This window comes from Apteryx rowi, unplaced genomic scaffold (genome assembly GCF_003343035.1).
Source record: "Apteryx rowi isolate R43461 unplaced genomic scaffold, aptRow1 scaffold_403, whole genome shotgun sequence".
NCBI classification, from domain to species: Eukaryota; Metazoa; Chordata; class Aves; order Apterygiformes; family Apterygidae; genus Apteryx; species Apteryx rowi.
This window is the reverse complement of record NW_020450562.1, coordinates 550776-569886: the sequence shown is the minus strand read 5'-3', so window position 1 is coordinate 569886 and position 19111 is coordinate 550776. Positions and strand designations below refer to the sequence as shown.

Genomic DNA, 19111 nt, shown 5'->3' with positions numbered 1-19111 from the left:
GGGGGCGCCCTGCAGCGCCGCCCGGCTCCGCTAGGGGGCGCCACCGCGCGGGGGGGCTGGGAGTCACGAGACACCCCTGCACCAGCTGTTGCTGGCAGGGTGAGGTAAGACTCCGGGGAGGGGCGCTGTCATTGGCTGAGGGCGAGCACTACGCGAGCTCCCATTGGCTTGCGTGTGAGGAGAGGCGGGGCGAGGGCATCTATAAATGAGGAGCGCGGCGGGGCCTTCATCGCACACTTCGCCTCGAGGACGCAGCGGCAGCCGGCCGGTAGTCGCCTATCTGTTCAGGGCCGCCGGGACATGCTCGCAGCCTGACTGACCGCAGGTGGCCGCCGCGCCCGGGACACGAATGAAGAAGCAGTTGCTCCTCCTGTTCACACATCGGGGACTCGTCAGCCGAGGGGGTCGCAGGGGGAAGCGCCGCCGAAAATGGCCTCGTTCCGCATCCGCGCCGCGCGACCTGAGGACTGCCCCGACCTGCTGCGACTGATCAAGGTGCGCGTCGGGCGGGGGGGAGAGGGGAGGGGAGCGAGCGGCGGTTGGGGGTGTTGTTCAAACGGCACGCGAGACCGGCCGTTCGCCGGCGCCGCGCTGGGGGGAGGGACGGGGCGTCCCGCAGGGAGGGGGGGTTGGCCCGCCCGGGGGGGGGTACCTCTGCCCTTCTGCCTGAGAAAAACAAGCTCTTGCGCAAGTCTGCGGAGGGGGTGAGTGGCCAATAAGGAAGCGGCTGAGGAGACCTGCGGGGACAGCTTGCTTACATGTTGTTCTCTTCCAGGAACTGGCGAAATACGAGGACATGGAGGACCAAGTGGTGTTAACTGAGAAAGGTATACACGCGGCAGCTGCTCACCTCGTTGATAGCCTAATGACAATGCCTGTAGCTTAGGTGACAATTTGTTCTGCTTTTCTAGAACTGCTTGAGGATGGCTTTGGCGAGCATCCTTTCTACCACTGTCTTGTTGCAGAAGTGCCAAAAGAACAGTGGTCGTCTGAGGGTGAGACTTTCTGCCTCTTGTTTTTGATGCTAAATACACAAGAGATGTCTTGTACTTAATGTTGTCGATTGTACATAAGGTTCTGCCAATGAACTGGGGCAGGAGGACTAGGTTAACTGTTAAAAATGGAGTAATGTGCAGTGATATTCTCTGAAGTAGTCACTAATCCTGGAGATGTGGGAAGATCAGGTATAATATAATGTACTTTAATTCCAATTAATTAAATGGCTTTTCTTGTTTGACCCTAACTTACCTTATGTAATCCTGTTGAATCACATTTTTTCTTTAATTTGTCCCCAATCTTCAGGTTACAGTCTCTAGCTTCGCCATGTACATGGCCCTTCTGTGTACATGGATGGGCGGGGAGGTAACTAAAAGATCCGTTACACAATAAAGTAGATGATCATAATATGAGGTAAGGTCTACAGGGACAAGTGTTATTCCCAAACCTTTACCAAAAAACACGGTAGATCAGAAATTTGTATGCACGCTTCTCCCACAGTACGTGCAGAGTATTACAGCAGATACGATCTTAATTCTCAAGATTTAGAACCAAGTGTGCTGCTGTTGGAAGATTTGGTTTCTCTTCTGTGTTGAGCCATAGAATTATACTTGAAGCAGCAGCTTTCCTTACTTAAAGTAGATAAGTTTTCTGGTGTGAGAGATAGAGAAGGGCATGATGCTATCAGTGCAAACATAAGTTAGTGTTGGAAGTGTTGCTGTAAATGTGGTCAGCAAGCATGCCCTTCTCACACAGTAATTACTGAGGAATATAAATTGTAAGATCAGTGCTCTCTAGTTTGTTAGCTTGTTTTGTTTGCTAAGGAAGCAGAGTTGAGGTAATCATCTAGATTCTGAACTGCCGTGTAAAATATGACTTGTATTCCAGAATGGAAATACTGATGAACTGGTAGGGTATGTATTTGTAGAAAAAAGCCTTATGTTCAGTACTTACTATAACATTGCTTTTGAGGATTTCAGGATATGAAAAGGGCATTCTTCACTGTTAGGTCAATTAAAATTTTGTTAGAACTCATTTTCAGTTGTGTGCTTRTTTGCAAACTTCACTTTTAATTCTAACCTAATAGTGAACAGCTGCATGTTACAGAAAGAGGTACAAAAAGAGGGACTCTATATTTAAGCCTGCATGTAAGACTTGAATTAATATTTTTGCCTTTTAAATTCAGACTAGCTAAAGTTATACCCTTTGTTTCAGAACACAGCATTGTGGGATTTGCCATGTACTATTTCACTTACGATCCATGGATTGGAAAACTGCTGTATCTTGAAGATTTCTATGTGATGGCTGAGTACAGAGGTAGGTTTTATGGCATTAGACAAGTAATTATAGGGTTTCTCTAAAACTGAAAACTTACTACTTTTTTTTTGACTTTTTAGGACTTGGCATTGGGTCAGAAATTCTGAAGAACTTGAGTCAGGTATGTCTAAGTGATAAGACTAAAAAAGCACAACTGAGGATATGTGACAAGTAGTGCTCTTCTGCTAACAGCATGAAAGTTTCTCATTAAACATTACTCAGTTAACACAGCTGAGTTATTAAAGGAGGTGACAGGACACTAGATAAAGCTTTAAACTTTCTCTAGAGTGTATTAAACAGTGACAAATGCTGAACTGATAAATGATTTTAAAACTTCTGACAACACGCAGTTGAGTAGCTTCACCCATTTTTACTAGGTTTAGTGAGGGCTTGTTTTTAATTCATACTGTTGCACACTCTTGCAGGTTGCTGTCAAGTGCCGCTGCAGCAGTATGCACTTCCTTGTTGCAGAGTGGAATGAGCCTTCCATCAGGTTCTACAAGAGAAGAGGTGCCTCCGATCTGTCCACTGAGGAGGGGTGGAGGCTCTTCAAAATTGACAAAGAATATCTCTTGAAGATGGCAACAGAAGAGTGAGAGATGATTCCAGCAAATAAATCCTTTCTATGAATATATACTCTATGAATAAACTCCCTCTTGCTTTCTGTGTACAGTTTGTAGTGGAATAAAGTAGCATGGATGCTAATAATGAAAATGATGCTTTGCAAGTGTGGTTAGAGTAATTGGTACTGTGATCTGGAATTGAGGCATCTGTGAAGTTGAAAATGTTCTTGTATACATCCTTAACCAGTGTGGGCTTGTTATCTTTGAAATGTATATGAAAACTTCATTCTTGTAAGTGTCATTCAAATGTGTACAATGTACACACTGGTAGGATTTGTTTTAAGTATTTCCTTTTATAAAAATAAATAGTGTTTTCACTTCATGGCAGTAGTTTTGACTTCAATTTTCACATAATGGAAAGTTAGCATTTAAGGTCATAGAAGTCTATTAGTCACCCAGGCATATTTTTCAAAAGGGAAGGGCTGTTTGTCACAGTCCCCAAGTGATGATAAAAGTGCCTGCAGGTCCTAATGGTGAGGTTCTACCCACACTTTTATTGGAGCAGAGAGCACTCTCAGCTCTGTGCATTGTGCAGAGCATCCTGTCTAGTAAGGGAAGTTAGGTGTTCTTGAACTAAATTTTTTTTCTGTGAGAGTCCATACATGGTTACTGGTCTCTGCTGCCTAGAAGATAGCACCAGGCAAAGAAGCTACTGCTACTTTCTCAAGACTTAACTGTAGAACACCTCTGTGTGGAGGCATAAGCTTGAGGGGGGGGGAATAACCTTGCAGGGACTGATGGATCTAGCTATATTTGTAAGCCTAAAAGATTAAAAATAGTCAAGATTGGTCAAGCACATGAGAAAGTGTACTTTTATGAACTAGAAAAAAATTCCCTTACATGAGTCTTTAAAGATCTAATTTAAATACTTCTGAAAGTCCTATATTTATATACATAATTTCAGATACTCTACTACTCTACTCTTTGGCATGTGCTTCAGTGCTGTAAATCAGGCAGCAGTGGCAAGATGCCTAAAGTGCTGTGCTAAGCACTGTGCTAAGTGTAAAACCTAAGTCCTGTGCATTTAAACCTTTGTATAGCAGCAAGTAGAACAATGCTACTCACCAACTTTTTCATCAGCTTGAAAAGCAAGTATATTTTTCAATTTAGCTTTACAATATTGTCTACTTTTTTAAGTTGATAGTACCAAGTGGATGTATGTAATTTTTACATTTTTACCTTCTTATGCTGTAGTAACTCCCTCAGTGAAAGGCTTCTTTTAGCCAGTATTGCTTTACGCTTGAAAGAAAGAGGCTTACCTGGCTTGTAACATGCCCTGCTTTAAATGAAATGGGCTTTTAAACTGAGTTTGATTGCTGCATAAATCATGCATCCTCTAGAAGGTGTCTCCTCATCCTATAGAGTAGTGGGCACCAACTGTTTTGACCACAGGTAACCCTAAGGTAAATTTTGAGAACAAGACAACCCTCTGCCTTGCTTCCAGAGGGCCTGTGCAGGGGGAAATTACAAAAGGGTATTTTGTGATTTTTTTTTCTTTTTAACTAAGGGATAGGCAGCAGTGTGCCAGTGCTGCTTGTGTGTGTGATGGCTGTCAGCCATTGCCTAAGCAATAAGAAATCCAGTAAGAAATATAGGAAGTCCTGGAAAAAAGCAGGAGGCAGCATACATCTACACTGTTGTCTGGGCCAACATAGTTTGGATTGAACCTAGATTCTGTCACAAAATTTACCCTGACCTCACAGATCAGGTTCTGCATAAAAGTCATTTCCAGACATGTGCCCTTGTTTGTGTAGCAGCTCAGCTGCGAGAGTGTTCATACTGCATGCAAGAAGAGCCTTAGGGTCAAATCCCTCTCCAGCCTAGGGGAAGGAAAGTCAGTATTTCTCACTTGACCTGTGGCTGTGGAGGTGTTCACTACTCTCTCGTTGAAGCTGCACGGTTTTGCAATTCAGTGGGCCAAAGAAAGTGAGAGTAAGCCCAGCTGATGAACTGTGTAGGTTACTAAGCCCAGAGACTGTATGGGAAGGAGGAGCTGGTTTCCTTTCACTGAGGTTCAAGGTCATAACTTTTTCTCGTGTGCTTCTGACAGGTTAAGGATACACCTCCAGACAGCTACTGAAATGAAGCTGATGATTGAGTGGTAACTCATGACCTACAGTAACGTAATCATGCATCTAAATCATAGTGAGATTGGTTTTAAAGCTAATTTAGGCCAGTGCTTCTGGCACTGTGTATCAGTCCAGAAGGTGATTACTAGCAGAGCAGATAGATTAAGGATGTTTTTATTTTCAAATTAACAGTTCATTAGATATCTAGGCCATAACTACTCAAGCCTCAGACTTCTGGAGCACAATCAAGCTATCGCTGCTGCACAATTGAATGGACCAAGCTAACTAATTAGGCATTCTCATTAGGAAAGTAAACAACTTAGTCAAATTTTCAATCAGTTAAAAATGTTTATCCTATCTTGTTCATCTGCTTCTGCCAATGCAGTTTACTATTGTATTTTTAATGAATCCTGCTGAAATAAATAGAGAGTTTCTCAAGGAGCTGCATAAAACAAATTAAGCATTGTTATATGAACAGACCTCCTCCAGCCATCTGTATTCATTTTGAACATTAATGCTTGAAAGTAAAGACAACGACTAACCTTTCAGACATGTGACTTTCACTGGTATCCTGTTAAGCAGAAGGGTTTTTAAAAACAGCAGAAATATTGTCACAGTGATGACAACAAACTCTCCAACAGGGGGATGTGGTAGTGACACTGCTCAAGACAAAACCAATTTTCAATTCCCTTAATAACTTTTTCTTGAGAGACTTACTTACTCAAAATTAGCTGAAATAATTGGGGTACCAAAGTGACACTGTAACTGTGATGAAGACTCCCAGCTGAGTATTTTCTACTCATTTAGACACAGGAGGAACATTTCACAGACTGACTGAGGAAGACTTTCTTCCCGTCTGGGATCTTGACCCCACTGCAAAGCTGCACTGGTAGAGTAATCCAAAACCAAACAGCATAAGCGCAGTTGTACCCAGAGGAAAATGCTATTTACTGGCAGACTTCCTCCCCCTTTCTCTGTAGGGGAACAAGCAATACCAGTGTAAGTAAGTGGGGCTCAACAACAGCAACATACTCGGGGCTTGTTAGCAGTGCAGTAACACCAGTGAGCACTCATCTCAACTCATCCAGCAGCACCAGGCTCGGCCGGCCACATTCGGAAAGGATGGGCTCGCCGCCCCCTCTCCATGTCACTGCTTCCCGGCTCCTGCACAATGATCGCAGCTGCTGCCATAGCAACTGTGTAGGAGGAGGCTTTTTTGTCTACATAATTTGAATTAAAACATGAAATAAGTGGGGAAAACACCCTTCCTCCCTCCCCCCTTTTTTTAAAGAGCCTTTGCGCTCGACATCATAATTCAAAGGTCAATGCAAGCCTTTCCAGAAACACAGGGATTTTAATGAATTCATATACACACTGTTTCATCTTGGGAGATTTGCCATGCTGGAGCCCGGCCAGCTAAACGCTGAGGTCTTGCTGACACGGTTACAGGGAAAACACCAGCTCCGCATGGAGCAGAAACACAGGAAGCAATTGCATAATTTACTGCCGTACAGCACCACCGCTGGCTCAATGCTAGCTTAAAGACGTAGCTCATGCCTCGTTGTCTTTGAGTTGACAAGAAGAAAACAAACAACACAAGGAGCTGACAAGAAGGAAATTGCAAACTTTCAGGGGAGCGTGAAAGGCTGCGAAACTAAATGCAGAGCATCAGCTGAGCAGGAAGAAACGGGTCTTTGCACAGTCTTCCTCTCAAAATACGTGTCGCTCACATTCGGCTTTTAACCAGCGCAGCTGTGCAGTACGAGGCTGCTGACGCTTGCCCTGTATCGGGGCGCCACAGGGCCATCCTTGCCCGCCCCGATCTTGCTAGAGMGACCTTTTGAAAAGGCCTCTTGAAATCTGCTCCCCCACCACACTGCAGTCGTCAAAGGCGTTGGCGGCCCTGTCCCGGTGTGAGAGCTTGTCCAAAATTTTCTCTTTACAGCACTCGCCCCCACGCTCAGCTACGCCTTGCTCCTTGGCGGAGTGAGAAGAAAACCAAGCCAAAGGAATGTACACACACACACACACACACACACACACACCCCCCAACACACGCACACACACAGGTGCACACACAGGCATGCACCGACTGATTACCGCACCTGTGAAACCTGCCGCGCATCGCTGTTTGACTTGCTTTAAATAATTCACCTCATGTAACCAACGCAGCTTTGCACAGTTGTTTTGCTTGCCCAGACCAGACTGCTGAAATGCTTTTTTTTTTTAAACTTTTTTTTTGTTCGGAACTCAGGTTTCAGAGAAGCAGCTGCAATTTCAACACGGGCAGTAGCTGCTACCTGAAACAAAACAGAACATAACTCGCATTTCAGGCACTAATGTTTAATCTTGCTGCAAGCAGAGCACAGCTTCGGCACCCAGGCATGTCCCTGTCCCATTGCTCTGGCTACATGTATTTTCCAAGAGAGCAGAACAAGTGCCCATCTTCCCCCCCAAGACTTGGCCTACTTTTTTTTTTTTTTTTTTTGTCCCTGTCCCATTGCTCTGGCTACATGTATTTTCCAAGAGAGCAGAACAAGTGCCCATCTTCCCCCCCAAGACTTGGCCTACTTTTTTTTTTTTTTTTTTTGGCTATCGAGCAGGTTTTTGGCCAGTGCAACCTCGACCAAGGGCTCCGAGCAGCCCCGRTGAAGGATGGCCAGGTAACCAGGGCTGATCAAGCCCGGGGGAGCGGCAGCAGCTCCCATCCTGCTGGACGTGGGAGAAAGGGCTTAAGGCTGAGGATGGTAGATTCGGGCTCTGGGGTGGAAACACGGCACCACGGACACCTGTGCCCTACTAGAACAGGGCTGCTAGGTGCACCTCCTCGTATCCCCCAGGCCTCTCCATACCCGAATTTTTTGCAATGAGAAATGACAGCCGCGCCTGATAACAGAATAAAGCACAGCCGCCCACCCCAGCTGAGAAGAGGGCGGGGAAAAAAAAAACAGCTTCAAATCAGTTTCAGTTTCATTTCGCGGATTTACTGGAGGCCCAAAAAAACCATGAAGGGCCGCAGGAGGCAGTGAGCTCTCGTGAGAGCAAAAAGCAAACACAGGGCTGCAGGAACGCCTCTGCACTGAACAGTTTTGTTAATTTGCATTTGGACCTCTGCATATTTTCATCGTTCACAAAGCAGGTGTAAAATGATCGTGTTCAAGGAAAAAGGCATCTCTATTTTCTTTAGCTCTGTTTTCTTTCTCTACAAAATCAGGTTGAAAAGAACATGCTTTAGTAAGATGAAACCAGATGCCAATTCTCACGTAAAAGTTAGCTGCGCAGCATAATGTGGCAGCTTCACATTTTCCAAATCCCCTCCCAGAAGCCCACCATGTGGCAGAGAGAAGTGAACACCTGAAATTCCCACTAAAAACCCCCCTCCACCTGTAGAAAAAAGCAGGAGAGAGATGCTAACTTTCCACATTAAAGCCCATCAGTGTTTCCGGTATTGCAGTGGTGACTTAAGCGTTTTCAAAAGACGCTGGTAGAAATGCAGGATGAGATTTTTCAAAATTGACTACAGGCATACCTCACTTTATTGCGCTTCACAGATATTGCATTTTTTACAAATTGAAGGTTTGTGGCAACCCTGTGTTGAGCAAGTCTGTCGGCACCATTTTTCCAACAGCATGTGCTCACTTCATGTCTCTGTGTCACATTTGGGTAATTCTCGCAATATTTCAAACTTTTTCATTATTATTATATCTGTTATGGTGGTCTGCGATCAGTGATCTTTGAYGTTACTATTGCAATTGTTTTGGGGCGCCACGAACCGCACCCACATAAGGTGGTGAACTTTTAATCGATAAACATTGTGTGTGTGCTGACTGCTCCACCGACCAGCCGTTCCCCCATCTCTCTCTCCCTCTCCACAGGCCTCCCTATTCCCTGAGACAGAACAATATTGACATTAGGCCAATTAATAACCCTACAACGGCCTCTAAGTGTTCAAGTGAAAGGAAGAGTCACACGTCTCTCACTTTAAATCAAAAGCTAGCAATGATGAAGCTTAGTGAGGAAGGCATGTCGAAAGCTGAGAGAGGCCAAAAGCAAGGCCTCTTGCGCCAAACAGTTTGCCAAGTTGTGAAGGCAAAGGAAAAGCTCTTGAAGGAAATTCAAAGTGCTACTCCAGTGAACACACCAATGATAAGAAAGCAAAACAGCCTTACTGCTGATATGGAGAAAGTTTTAGTGGTCTGGATAGAAGATCAAACCAGCCACAACATTCCTGTAAGCCAAAGCCTAAKGCAGAGCAAGGCCCTAACTCTCTTCTATTCTGTGAAAGCTGAGAGAGGTGAGGAAGCTGCAGAAGAAAGTTTGAAGCTAGCAAAGGTTGGTTCAGGAAAGAAGCCGTCTCCATAACATGAAAGTGCAAGGTGAAGCAGCAAGTGCTGATGTAGAAGCTGCAGCAAGTTACCCAGAAGATCTAGCTAAGAGAATTGATGAAGGTGGCTACACTAAACAACAGATTTTCAATGTAGACGAAACAGCCTTCTATTGGAAGAAGATACCATCTAGGACTTTCATAGCTAGAGAGGAGAAATCAATGCCTGGCTTCAAAGCTTCAAAGGACAGGCTGACAGCAAGAGAACTAGAACTGACAGCAAGAGAACTAGAATTAGAAGTGGAGCCTGAAGATGTGACTGAATTGCTGCCATCTCATGATAAAACTTTAACAGATGAGGAGTTGCTTATTCTGGATGAGCAAAGAAAGTGGTTTCTTGAGCTGGAATCTACTCCTGGTGAAGATGCTGTGAACATTGCTGAAATGACAACAAAGGATTTAGWAYATTACATAAACTTAGTTGATAAAGCAGCAGCAGAGTTTGAGAGGATTGACTCCAATTTTGAATGAAGTTCTATTGTGGGTAAAATGCKATCAAACAGCATCGCATGCTACAGAGAAATCCTTCGTGAAAGGAAGAGTCAATCGATGCGGCAAACTTCACTGCTGTCTTATTTTAAGGAATTGCCACAGCCACCCCAACCTTCAGCAACCACCACCCTGATCAGTCAGCAGCCATCAACACTGAGGCAAGACCCTCCATCAGCAAAAAGATTACAACTCACTGAAGGATCAGGTGATGGTTAGCATTTTTTAGCAATAAAGTATTTTTTTAATTAAGGTATGTACTTTTTTTTTTTTAGACATAATGCTATTGCACACTTAATAGACTACAGTATAGTGTAAATATAACTTTTATAGGCACTGGAAACCAAAAAATTTGCTTTATTGCGATATTTGCTATATTGCAGTGGTCTGGAACCGAACCCGCAATATCTCCAAGGTATGCCTGTACTGTACTTTGGCATTTGGCTACCATCTGCAAAGGTACCTTTGAACTGTCTTCCTCTGATGACTCTTATGATAATCGAACTCCTGTCTGGTCTCTTCAAGATCTCCCTGAACTTTCCCTTTTGAACTGCTCCAATAACTGGCACAGGAACAACACCACATAGCTTAGGCGCTACAGGAAAAACAAAAGGACTCATAGTTTTGGCCTATAATCTTTTGCAGTCAGTTTATATCATAGAATTTTGCACTTCTTCCCCAGCCAACTTCCTACCATGGGCTAACATGGATTGACAAGGACATTTCCCACCACACAGCCTGAATACGTTTCAGCTAAAGTGCAGGCACATGCATCTTTTCTTTTTCTTTTTTCAGAGCTTTTATGCTTCATTATAAACATGACTGGTAGGACTGAGCCTGAATTTTAGCCGAGTTAGAGCACATATGGAAGATATATTATAAGAAGAATTAACAGTTTCCTTAAAAAAAAAAAAAGTTTGTTTTAAGAAGACTTGTTCAAAGCTCCTTGCCTGGATAATGTAGCCGCAGGAGGAGATGCTCCAGGGGCCTCTCTGGACTGACATGGGATGGCATTTAGAGAAGGAAGATACGGCCAAACAGGAAGTTTCCAGCCTCTCCAAAGCATTTCAGTCCAAAAGGTTTGACAGTTCTGTGGGGKTTTTTTTTATTATTATTAATTTTGATTGTTTACTGGATTGATCTTAATCAGCACAGGCCAAGTTGCGAGGAGAGGAAAAATTTCAAATGCAACTAGTAAAAATATCCAGCCCAAGCGGGAACTGCAGAGAGCTGTGCTGGGGGAAGCCCGCTGCCCCCGTGCTGCTCTGGTGACTCCCGTGGGGCACCCAGGGGGTAGCCAATGTAGCGGGAATGGAAGGACAAAAATCTATGATGTTCACTGCTCCTGGAGGTAATAAMCCCTGTACAAGAACGGTAACGTTGCCATTGGGGCAGAAAATTTAAAGTCTCAAAGAAACAGCGCTGTGTTAAGCCAGTTTTTATCAGAACTAGCTGGGAATTCAAGGAATAATGGCAGTGTATGTTGTTCCTTAGCCATGCAAGGAAACACACCCATTTTAATATAACTACCTATCTCTGAAAGCTGGCAGACTGCAAATAACGCTGATAAAACAAAGTCCAGCACATTACAAAGTACAGCTGTCCAAACGACAGTGAAGCGAGGCCAAGGTTAAAGAGTCCCAGAGGCAAAAAATCTGTTTCCTAAGAAAGCAGTCGGCATTTACGGGCATAAGTCGATTACGTCTCAGCACAGGGAAGTAATAATGACCCTACATTTCCATGCTGAGTTTGCCATCACAAACATTTGACTGAAATTTGATTAAAGCAGTCCTGCAGAGAGTTTTGCCCAGGGGAAACCTCACCTGCGGGAGGAAGCCGTGCAATGGCCCGAGCCCCAGAGCTCCTTTTCTTGCCATTTGGACTTGGTGTCACCATGAGTTCCTCCCTGGCTTTGCTATTAAAAGCCAAAGCGCTTCTCAACCCCACAGTTCACTACACTCAGCCGCCCCTTCCCCTCTCCCAGGCAGGACCAGGTTCTTCCCAACACATCCGTGTCCACATGCCTCTTCAGCATGGTTCATGCAGCTATTGCTCTACTTACATACACTTGTACCTGGTTAGGTGTACTTTCTGAACTAGGTTTTGTTTTTTTGGTTTTTTTTGGTTTTTTGAATAAGCACAGGACTGCAAAAGTCACAGGTCCTCTTAACACATCAACACAACTCAAAAGCAAGAAGGGCATGGGAGGAGTAGAAGAGGATGTACCACTATTTCCCATTCTCAGATGGGGTGTTGAGCCTTTGGGATTCAAGAAGTGATGGTTCTCCCATTTAAAATACAAAACATCCAGTGCTCCTGATTACAGAAGTACACAATGCAAAACAAATGTAAATCTGCCTAAAGCTATATGGAGGAAACAAAAGCTTTAGAAATGCGAGTATGCCATGCTGGTGCTGCGGCCCAGCAGCAGCCCCTGGGACATCCCCAGAGGGGCTCAGTGCTACGGAGATGGGGGCAGTTTCAGCCAGCCCTTCTGCTTTATGATTTCTTCTGCACATACGAATTTAGCCATGGTAGTCTAACTTGTGCCGAAGGACCCGCTGAACACTTCAGGGGAGAGCCAGTGGACTAAGGAAGTCAGATGACTGTAAACACCAAATTTTCATATCATCATACTTGATCTTAACTGTTGTCAGCAAAAGCTGGCAAACTTGCGTATGAGGAACCTCTTCTGTACACTGTACCTTTTGGCACTCTGTACTGGTGCCCGCTGTTGCCAACCAAAGCCAAAATAATCCCCCTTCCCAGTGAAGCTGACATGGCAAACAGTATTTAGGAAGAGCAAAGGTAAGTCCAAGAGAGCCAGTTTCTATGCAACTGGTTAAATTGTGGCGTTCAAGATTTAACGTTTGCCAGGATGAGAAGGCGAGTCATGCACGTGGGCTCCCCGCGGTCTGCGGCAGGGAGCACTGCAGAGGAGAAACTGCAAGAGTTTGCAGCAGCCTGCTTCCCACCACTGAATTAATGGGGGTTCATGCCTCTTCTCAAAAGGCACGCAGAAAATCAGACTTTGAAGTTATATGCAAAGCCATATTTGCAGGCTATAAACACATAGTCTGTTAAGTTTCTTGCATGCTGCCACATGGCACACTTGGTAAAACACACACCAAGTTTTATCAGTGTAAGCAATAGATTACAAACAGCCATCAATGAAACAAAAACTTTTCATAAAAGTAGTTTTCTGCAACATAACTGATACGAAAAATAAATCTTGCAGACGCAAGATAATGTTGTAGGGGATGAGTCTTGCCCATTTGCGGCTCCACCTGCCGTGAGTATTCATGCCAATAAGCCTTTTACACCACATCCCATGCTCATGTATTACCTATATAACTTGTTATACACACACGCGCAACCTTGCCCCTTGTCTCAATCTGGGAGCGGCCGCTGGCAACCAGCGCCAGCGGGGTGCATGCCCCCGCCAGCCCCACGCACGCGCCCTCGGGGACGCCACTGCCTCCCAGGCACAGGGTCAGGCGTTTCGGCAGATATGTTGCCCGATAAGGTAATGGGACTACATGAAAATATTCAGCGACTGGAAACTGAAAACTGTCACCCACCCCCATCTCACCTGAAAAACGTATCTTACTTTTCAAGCACTGCCCTGAACTTTCTGCATGCCAAATAAAAGGGATCTAAGAAGAAAGAAATGACATTCAATGGTAAATGGTTTTTTTTTCCAGAACGTAGATCTAAGATGCTCAAAAACTATACTTAATTCTTGATTGCCAGCTTTGATAGTTACCTGCAGTATTTCACACAAAACAAAACCCATCTTACCCAAGCAATTACAACATCACAGTCCGCATCAAGACCCCCTCTCCTCCAGCTGCTGTGTTTCGGGTCCCAACGTGTTCAAAGGGTGTTTCGAGGCCCCAGCGCAGCCACAGGCTCCCTCTGACACGTCCCTGAGTTTCAGGCTGTTGCTCCCTCGCAGCAGCCGACGTCCYGAGGGCTGTCCAGCACCAGCTCTCACACAAGGACGCGCAGTGGCTGGGAAGGTGGCACGCCAGCGTCCCAAACCTGGCCCTCCTGGCTGAGCACAGACAATGGACGGAGCTGGGATCGGCGGTGATGTACGGCTCCCTTCCTCAGCCTCCTTGCCACCCTCCAGCCCTCTTCAGGGTTTGACTTGATGTCCCTTCGGGGCTCCACATCCCCTCTCCTCCGGAGCATCCCGCCTGCTTGCCTCTTCCTGTACGTTCCACCTGGTCTTCTGCCAAAACCACCAAAATCCCACATTTTCTCCCCAGCTCCCGACTGAGCTCTTTCTTTAACCCTCGCTCTGGCTCCTTCATCCTTTCGCTCCCCTGCAGAGGGATTTCCCACCATGTCTTCTCTCCCCAGGTCCCAGTACCGTGGATAAAATTAGCTGAGCTGACCTTCTCGCACTCATCCCTCAAACACCCGCTGCCCTGCCAGGGCCAGTCATCTGGCTTTATGACTTGCTGGTTGCACAGCTTTGCGCAGACCTGCGTGGGGATGTGTCATGGACCCCACCAGCCCAAGGATGACTGCACGCATGGAAGCACGCACCACAGCCTTCAGGATCGCCTCTCTGCACAGCCAGCTCCCCCCAGCAAAGGCATACACTGATAACCTACAGCACAGCACTAAATCCATAAGCGGGCTTTACGCAGTTGCACGAAACACCGGATTTCGTGGCTGTATAGCAGGTAATTCTAGAAAGCTGTTAGAGTGGGCCCTTGCAGCAAGCTTCTCTCCCTTCTGGTGAGGCTCAGAAGAACAGTATGGTTCAACATTAATAGCTTAAATACTGGTGACTGGCAATAGGATGGACTCATGGCTTTGCCTTCAGCTGAAACGAGCCGGTGGGCCTTCACGGATGTGTCTTCTGAAAGCAGCAGACACCAGAACCTGCCTCGGTTATTAGGCAGCCCCTGGTTCACAATCCTGAAACACCCTGCCACCGCCTCCAAGACACTACAGTGTTAACAGCACACAGGAGCAGCAATAACACATACTTGCTCTTACTGGTGGGACACGCTCAGTTATGGAGTGCTGGAAACAAAAATATAGAAAATTGGTAAGAACTGGAACAGTAGCTGTCACAGATATGTTTATGAAATGACTAAAGCGCAAGCATACAGAAATGATAACAAATGAAAGAGTACCTATGACATGAATTTTTGAAAGGCTGGAAATTTCAAAGACTGGCATGCACTGAGATTTAAGAGGCCCTGGGTACAAGGAATAAGCAAAAAAGCTCCTTTACCATGGTTTATTGTATATTTTTGTGCTTCCAGTTCAGTGGATTGGTTTCTTAAAAAAAAAAAAAAAAAAAAAAACAGAGCAGCTGAAGACTTAATAATGCCAGTATCTAACACAGGTGACCACCCTGTGGAAAGCTCCCCTTTGCCACTCACCGCATGTCCCCTCCGGCCACAGCCACTCACACGACCCGCCAGGCACCTACGTACGGCCCAGCACGGCTCGAGCAAGCATTGCCTGCTTATTACTTCCATCCATGTGTTTTCCTCTATACTTACCCATTTTAGGGAAAGTGCCAGCGGGTCCCTGTGAGAACAGGTGGCCACCCTGGCAGGCCAGTGGTTTCCTGGGGCCAGCCCCAATCCCAGAACTGCCAACGCCAGGGGACGGYGCCAGGCACCGCACTGGCCTTCCCGGAGCACCCAGGGCTGGTGCCACGGGGGAAATGCAACTTCACGCGCTGACATGCTGCACTGGGCATCCGCTGAATGGGACTTTTCAGGGCTGACCATGAAGCAGCCGCACTGTAGACACCCACAGATCACCTCTCACAGACATCAGGTACAGTTTCCACCATTAATTACATCCCTTTTTCTTCAAAGCATCTTAAAAACAAAGCCTCGTAGTTATTTGTGACTCACATAATGGACAAGTGAGCACATACAGGTGAGCACCTCTCCTTTTGCTCCATTAAAGCTGCATTTAAAACACTTTTCCCATAATAATAGAGTGCGAACATTACTACTTTCCCAACTAATACAGTATCTGAGTGACAAGGTGCATAAGTAACTTGTGTATAATCATGCTGCATTTTTGTCTTCTTCCCACTAAAAGAATAACAGAGCACTTCTAATGACTATATCCCAAGCAATACTAGGGAAAGTGTGTTAAAAAACCTAAAAGCTGCATTTATGCATCAAGTGATTTATCCTAAGGGTTTTATTCTTGAAGCAAGCAACYGTACTGTTAGAGCATTAAGTAAGAGGCATGAACAACTACCAGTATAAAGTGAGTGCTATAAACTCCCTTTGGGAATTGCTGCTAACCACTGCAACCAAGCAACATGTTTTGCGTGTCCTTCCTCCAGCACCAAGGGACACGCTCAGCACCGCTCCTGGGTGCCTGCACAGTGCCCGGGGTGTCCCCGGTCCCTGCCAGTGCGGTCGCTCGGTGAAAGGGCTGCGGTGCTCGCTGGCCTGATGGGGAGCCAGCGTCCCAGCTGAGCCCACGGCGGAGCGACTCATGGCGGTGCAACTCACGGTGGCGTCACACCGCTGAGGTCACCCTGCTTGCGCAGCAACTCTCCCTTGGGACGGCTGGAGACGCAGGAGAGGCCCCCTCCGACCCCACGGGCGTGGGAATGGGGGCCAGATCCGACGGCCCAGCCCGCCGGCACAAGCAGAAATACAGGAATCGCCGCATGTGGAGCCAAAGGGCTTCGGGGGTGCTCCCGAAACTCCTTCCTCTGGCATTTCCACCGTGTGGTGCCACCACGCAGCCCAACGTCAAGGGCGAGCGCCAGCGCTTCCTGCAACACCGGCTGCCTCTCAAGCAAGCCCTAAAAATACTGGTCAGGCTTTCAAAACTTGCCCGTTTCTTTTTAGTCAGAGGCTCTTCCAGATTAGGTGTTATCTGTTCTTTCCTGCCCTGCTGCAACCCCTCATTTCACTGACTCAGCCTTAATGTAGATAACATGCAGGCAACTCAGCGCCCAGCAGGCAATCCTTGCCTCTGCCGAGACGCGGCTGTAACCTCCAAGYGCGCACTGTAAAACACATCTGGTGCACTTTTCAAGCAAAGCATTTGAAAACTTTTACCAATCCAAAAGTAGCACCACCCTGCAATTATCATATAATAAATTACTTCAGGTTGTCTACTTTTGTTTTCAGTATGATAATCGATGGCTTAATCTTGTTAATCTATAAACAGAGTTAAGGCAGTGTGATTGCACAGGCATGCTTGGAGAGGCCCTGTTAGCAGTTTCCTTTTCTTCTTTGTTAGTGTAAGTTTGCTTATGTTTTTTTAAGGACGAATTAAATAAATGCGATGAATAAATCAGCGGATATATCTCCATCCTAAAAGAAGCAAGCAGCTCTTCTGTAGATCTTAATATGAATAAGTTGTTCTCTATGAATTTTTTTTTTTTTAACTCTCATATTCATTTTCCTTTACTGAGGTCAAAACATTTGAAGAACACATTTTCTAGAGCAATCAAAAGAAAACTTGGCATGACAAACACATGTGAGCACAACTTTTTAATTGTTAAAACCTGATCTAATTCTCAAGCGCGTTACCAACATACTGCCAGAGAATTGCCATTTCCTGGAAAAAAATAAATAAATCCCACCTGAGGAGGAGAGGAAATTGTATTAGGAGATTTATTAGGATCTGCTCCTCACATAAACTCAGCCTCTGCTGTGCCCTAACACAACATAAATAGCGCAAAGACGCCTTGCAGTTACAAAAGGAAAAAAGGGGGTTCGTTGGGGCTCCCCATGCCTTGCGTTCCCCACTGCCGCGGTGGGAAGGTCCTGCCCCAGGAGCTCACATGCAACAACATCGCACGAGTCAGGTCACTTGTCCTCTACAGCTCCTTGTACCCGAGCAGGAAACTTGGCATGAAAGAAAAAAAAACAAAACAAATGCAATCCAAATCTCTTCATAAATAAATACTCACATCCTTCAAACATATCCCTTTTATGCAGGGTGTACTATAACATCCATTTCTACAGGGAAAGCGCTGGAAAGTTAACTTGGGACTGCAAAACCGTCATCCCCAGTCTTTTAGGGAGAGCCTCAGGGGCCCACAGCCTGTCACGTAGCAGAGGAGAGAGGCTGTTATTGCACCGAGCTGAGGGACAACCCAAACGGAGACCAGTGAAACTCTCACCGGTGATGGGGGCTGCACCACAGCCCGACGGACCTGGCATTGCAGGTAACAGCTCCGGGGCGCTGGGAGCTGTGCCAGGGCTGAGCCGTGGCCCCGTACCTGTAGGCTGTCCCCATGGGCCAAAGCCCAACTGGGCTCAAAACTGTGACTTGAAAAGAGCTTCTTGTTCACCAGCCTTTAGGCTTTTCTCTACAAACCTGAAAGCCTAAAAAAAAAGAAAAAAAAAATCACTCTCATTAAAATAATAATTGACCAGATTTTAAGGAAATACTGTGCAAAAGCCAGTGATGAAAGCCTGCAGCAGTCACCACCCACGAGACGGAGCTTGAGGAATCTATAAACGAGGAGGCTGGAAAGTGGGGGAAGACGAGGTGTCACAATTCCTCAAGAAAATTACCAAGAGACAAAACGCTGGCGAGTGCAGCTGGGCCAGGGAGGCGCTCCAGGCAGCACCAGGAGAGCGGGCCAGGGAGAGGGGTCACAGACCACGCAAGGGCAAGAGAAGACAAGTCCACGCAAAGAATCAAGGAGGGAAATGTTGCAGTGCTTTTGGCACAGTTACTCCAGAGACGAGTTCCCACTGCCGTGGGTGGCCAGGGACCGATGCATCTGCCGTCTGGCAGGGCCAGCTCTCCTTGGTGGCCAGGTGTTTCACCCGGCTTCCCCCAGCCTGCTCATAGGCAGATGTTTTTTGAAAAACACCTCCTAAGCTGGGGAGGAAGGGGGGAAACTCGGACAACCCTGGGGTAGCTTGTACACAGCTGAAACTACTCCCCTCATGCTCTTCACCTCTGCAAGGGAAAAACAAACATATGACAAATCCCACAGGATTACCAATTAAAACAGCTACTTCACTGCTACCTCCTCAGCTGTTACGATTTTATTTATGACCACTTATTTACAGCTGATGGTTATCAGTTTATTCACGGCAGCGAACCCTCGGGGCTCCTGAGACTTAAAACACTCTCACAGTACAGCACGTTCCCAGCTCAGGGGACCTGGCCTACGCAAGCATCTCTGCATATCTGGTTTACGCCTCAGCTCACCTACCACAGACTTAAAACAGCTCCTTCTTTGCTCTCGCACTTGT

The 19111-nt window shown here is 46.1% G+C and overlaps 2 protein-coding genes across 6 annotated transcripts in view; one reads left to right on the top strand and one right to left on the bottom strand.

Moving 5' to 3' along the window:
* Positions 1 to 220: 220 nt before the first annotated feature.
* Positions 221 to 3258, top strand: SAT1 (spermidine/spermine N1-acetyltransferase 1). 3 transcript variants are annotated; one of them, XR_003255141.1, is made up of 7 exons: positions 221 to 495; positions 776 to 827; positions 912 to 995; positions 1303 to 1410; positions 2212 to 2313; positions 2394 to 2434; positions 2739 to 3258. XR_003255141.1 is itself a non-coding variant. In XM_026075434.1 (6 exons), the coding sequence occupies exons 1-6, from the start codon at positions 430 to 432 to the stop codon at positions 2907 to 2909; spliced, it is 516 nt and encodes a 171-aa protein (XP_025931219.1). In that variant the 5' UTR covers positions 224 to 429; the 3' UTR covers positions 2910 to 3258. The 3 variants fall into 3 exon arrangements, 2 of the variants coding, with proteins under 2 accessions (XP_025931220.1, XP_025931219.1); XM_026075434.1 differs by lacking the exon at positions 1303 to 1410 and having other exon boundaries at positions 224 to 495; XM_026075435.1 differs by lacking the exons at positions 912 to 995; positions 1303 to 1410 and having other exon boundaries at positions 223 to 495.
* Positions 3259 to 6287: 3029 nt separating this feature from the next.
* Positions 6288 to 19111, bottom strand: part of APOO (apolipoprotein O) — a 55224-nt gene continuing 42400 nt past the window's right edge. Inside the window, exons 10-11 of one of the 3 annotated variants that reach the window (XR_003255140.1) lie at positions 18022 to 18226; positions 17457 to 17743 (exon numbers count right to left, since the gene is read on the bottom strand). The gene's annotated coding sequence lies outside the window, so the exon portion shown is untranslated. Of the gene's footprint in view, positions 7306 to 17446; positions 18227 to 19111 lie in introns of those variants that run through there. The other 2 variants (XM_026075426.1, XM_026075427.1) reach the window with 2 other exon arrangements.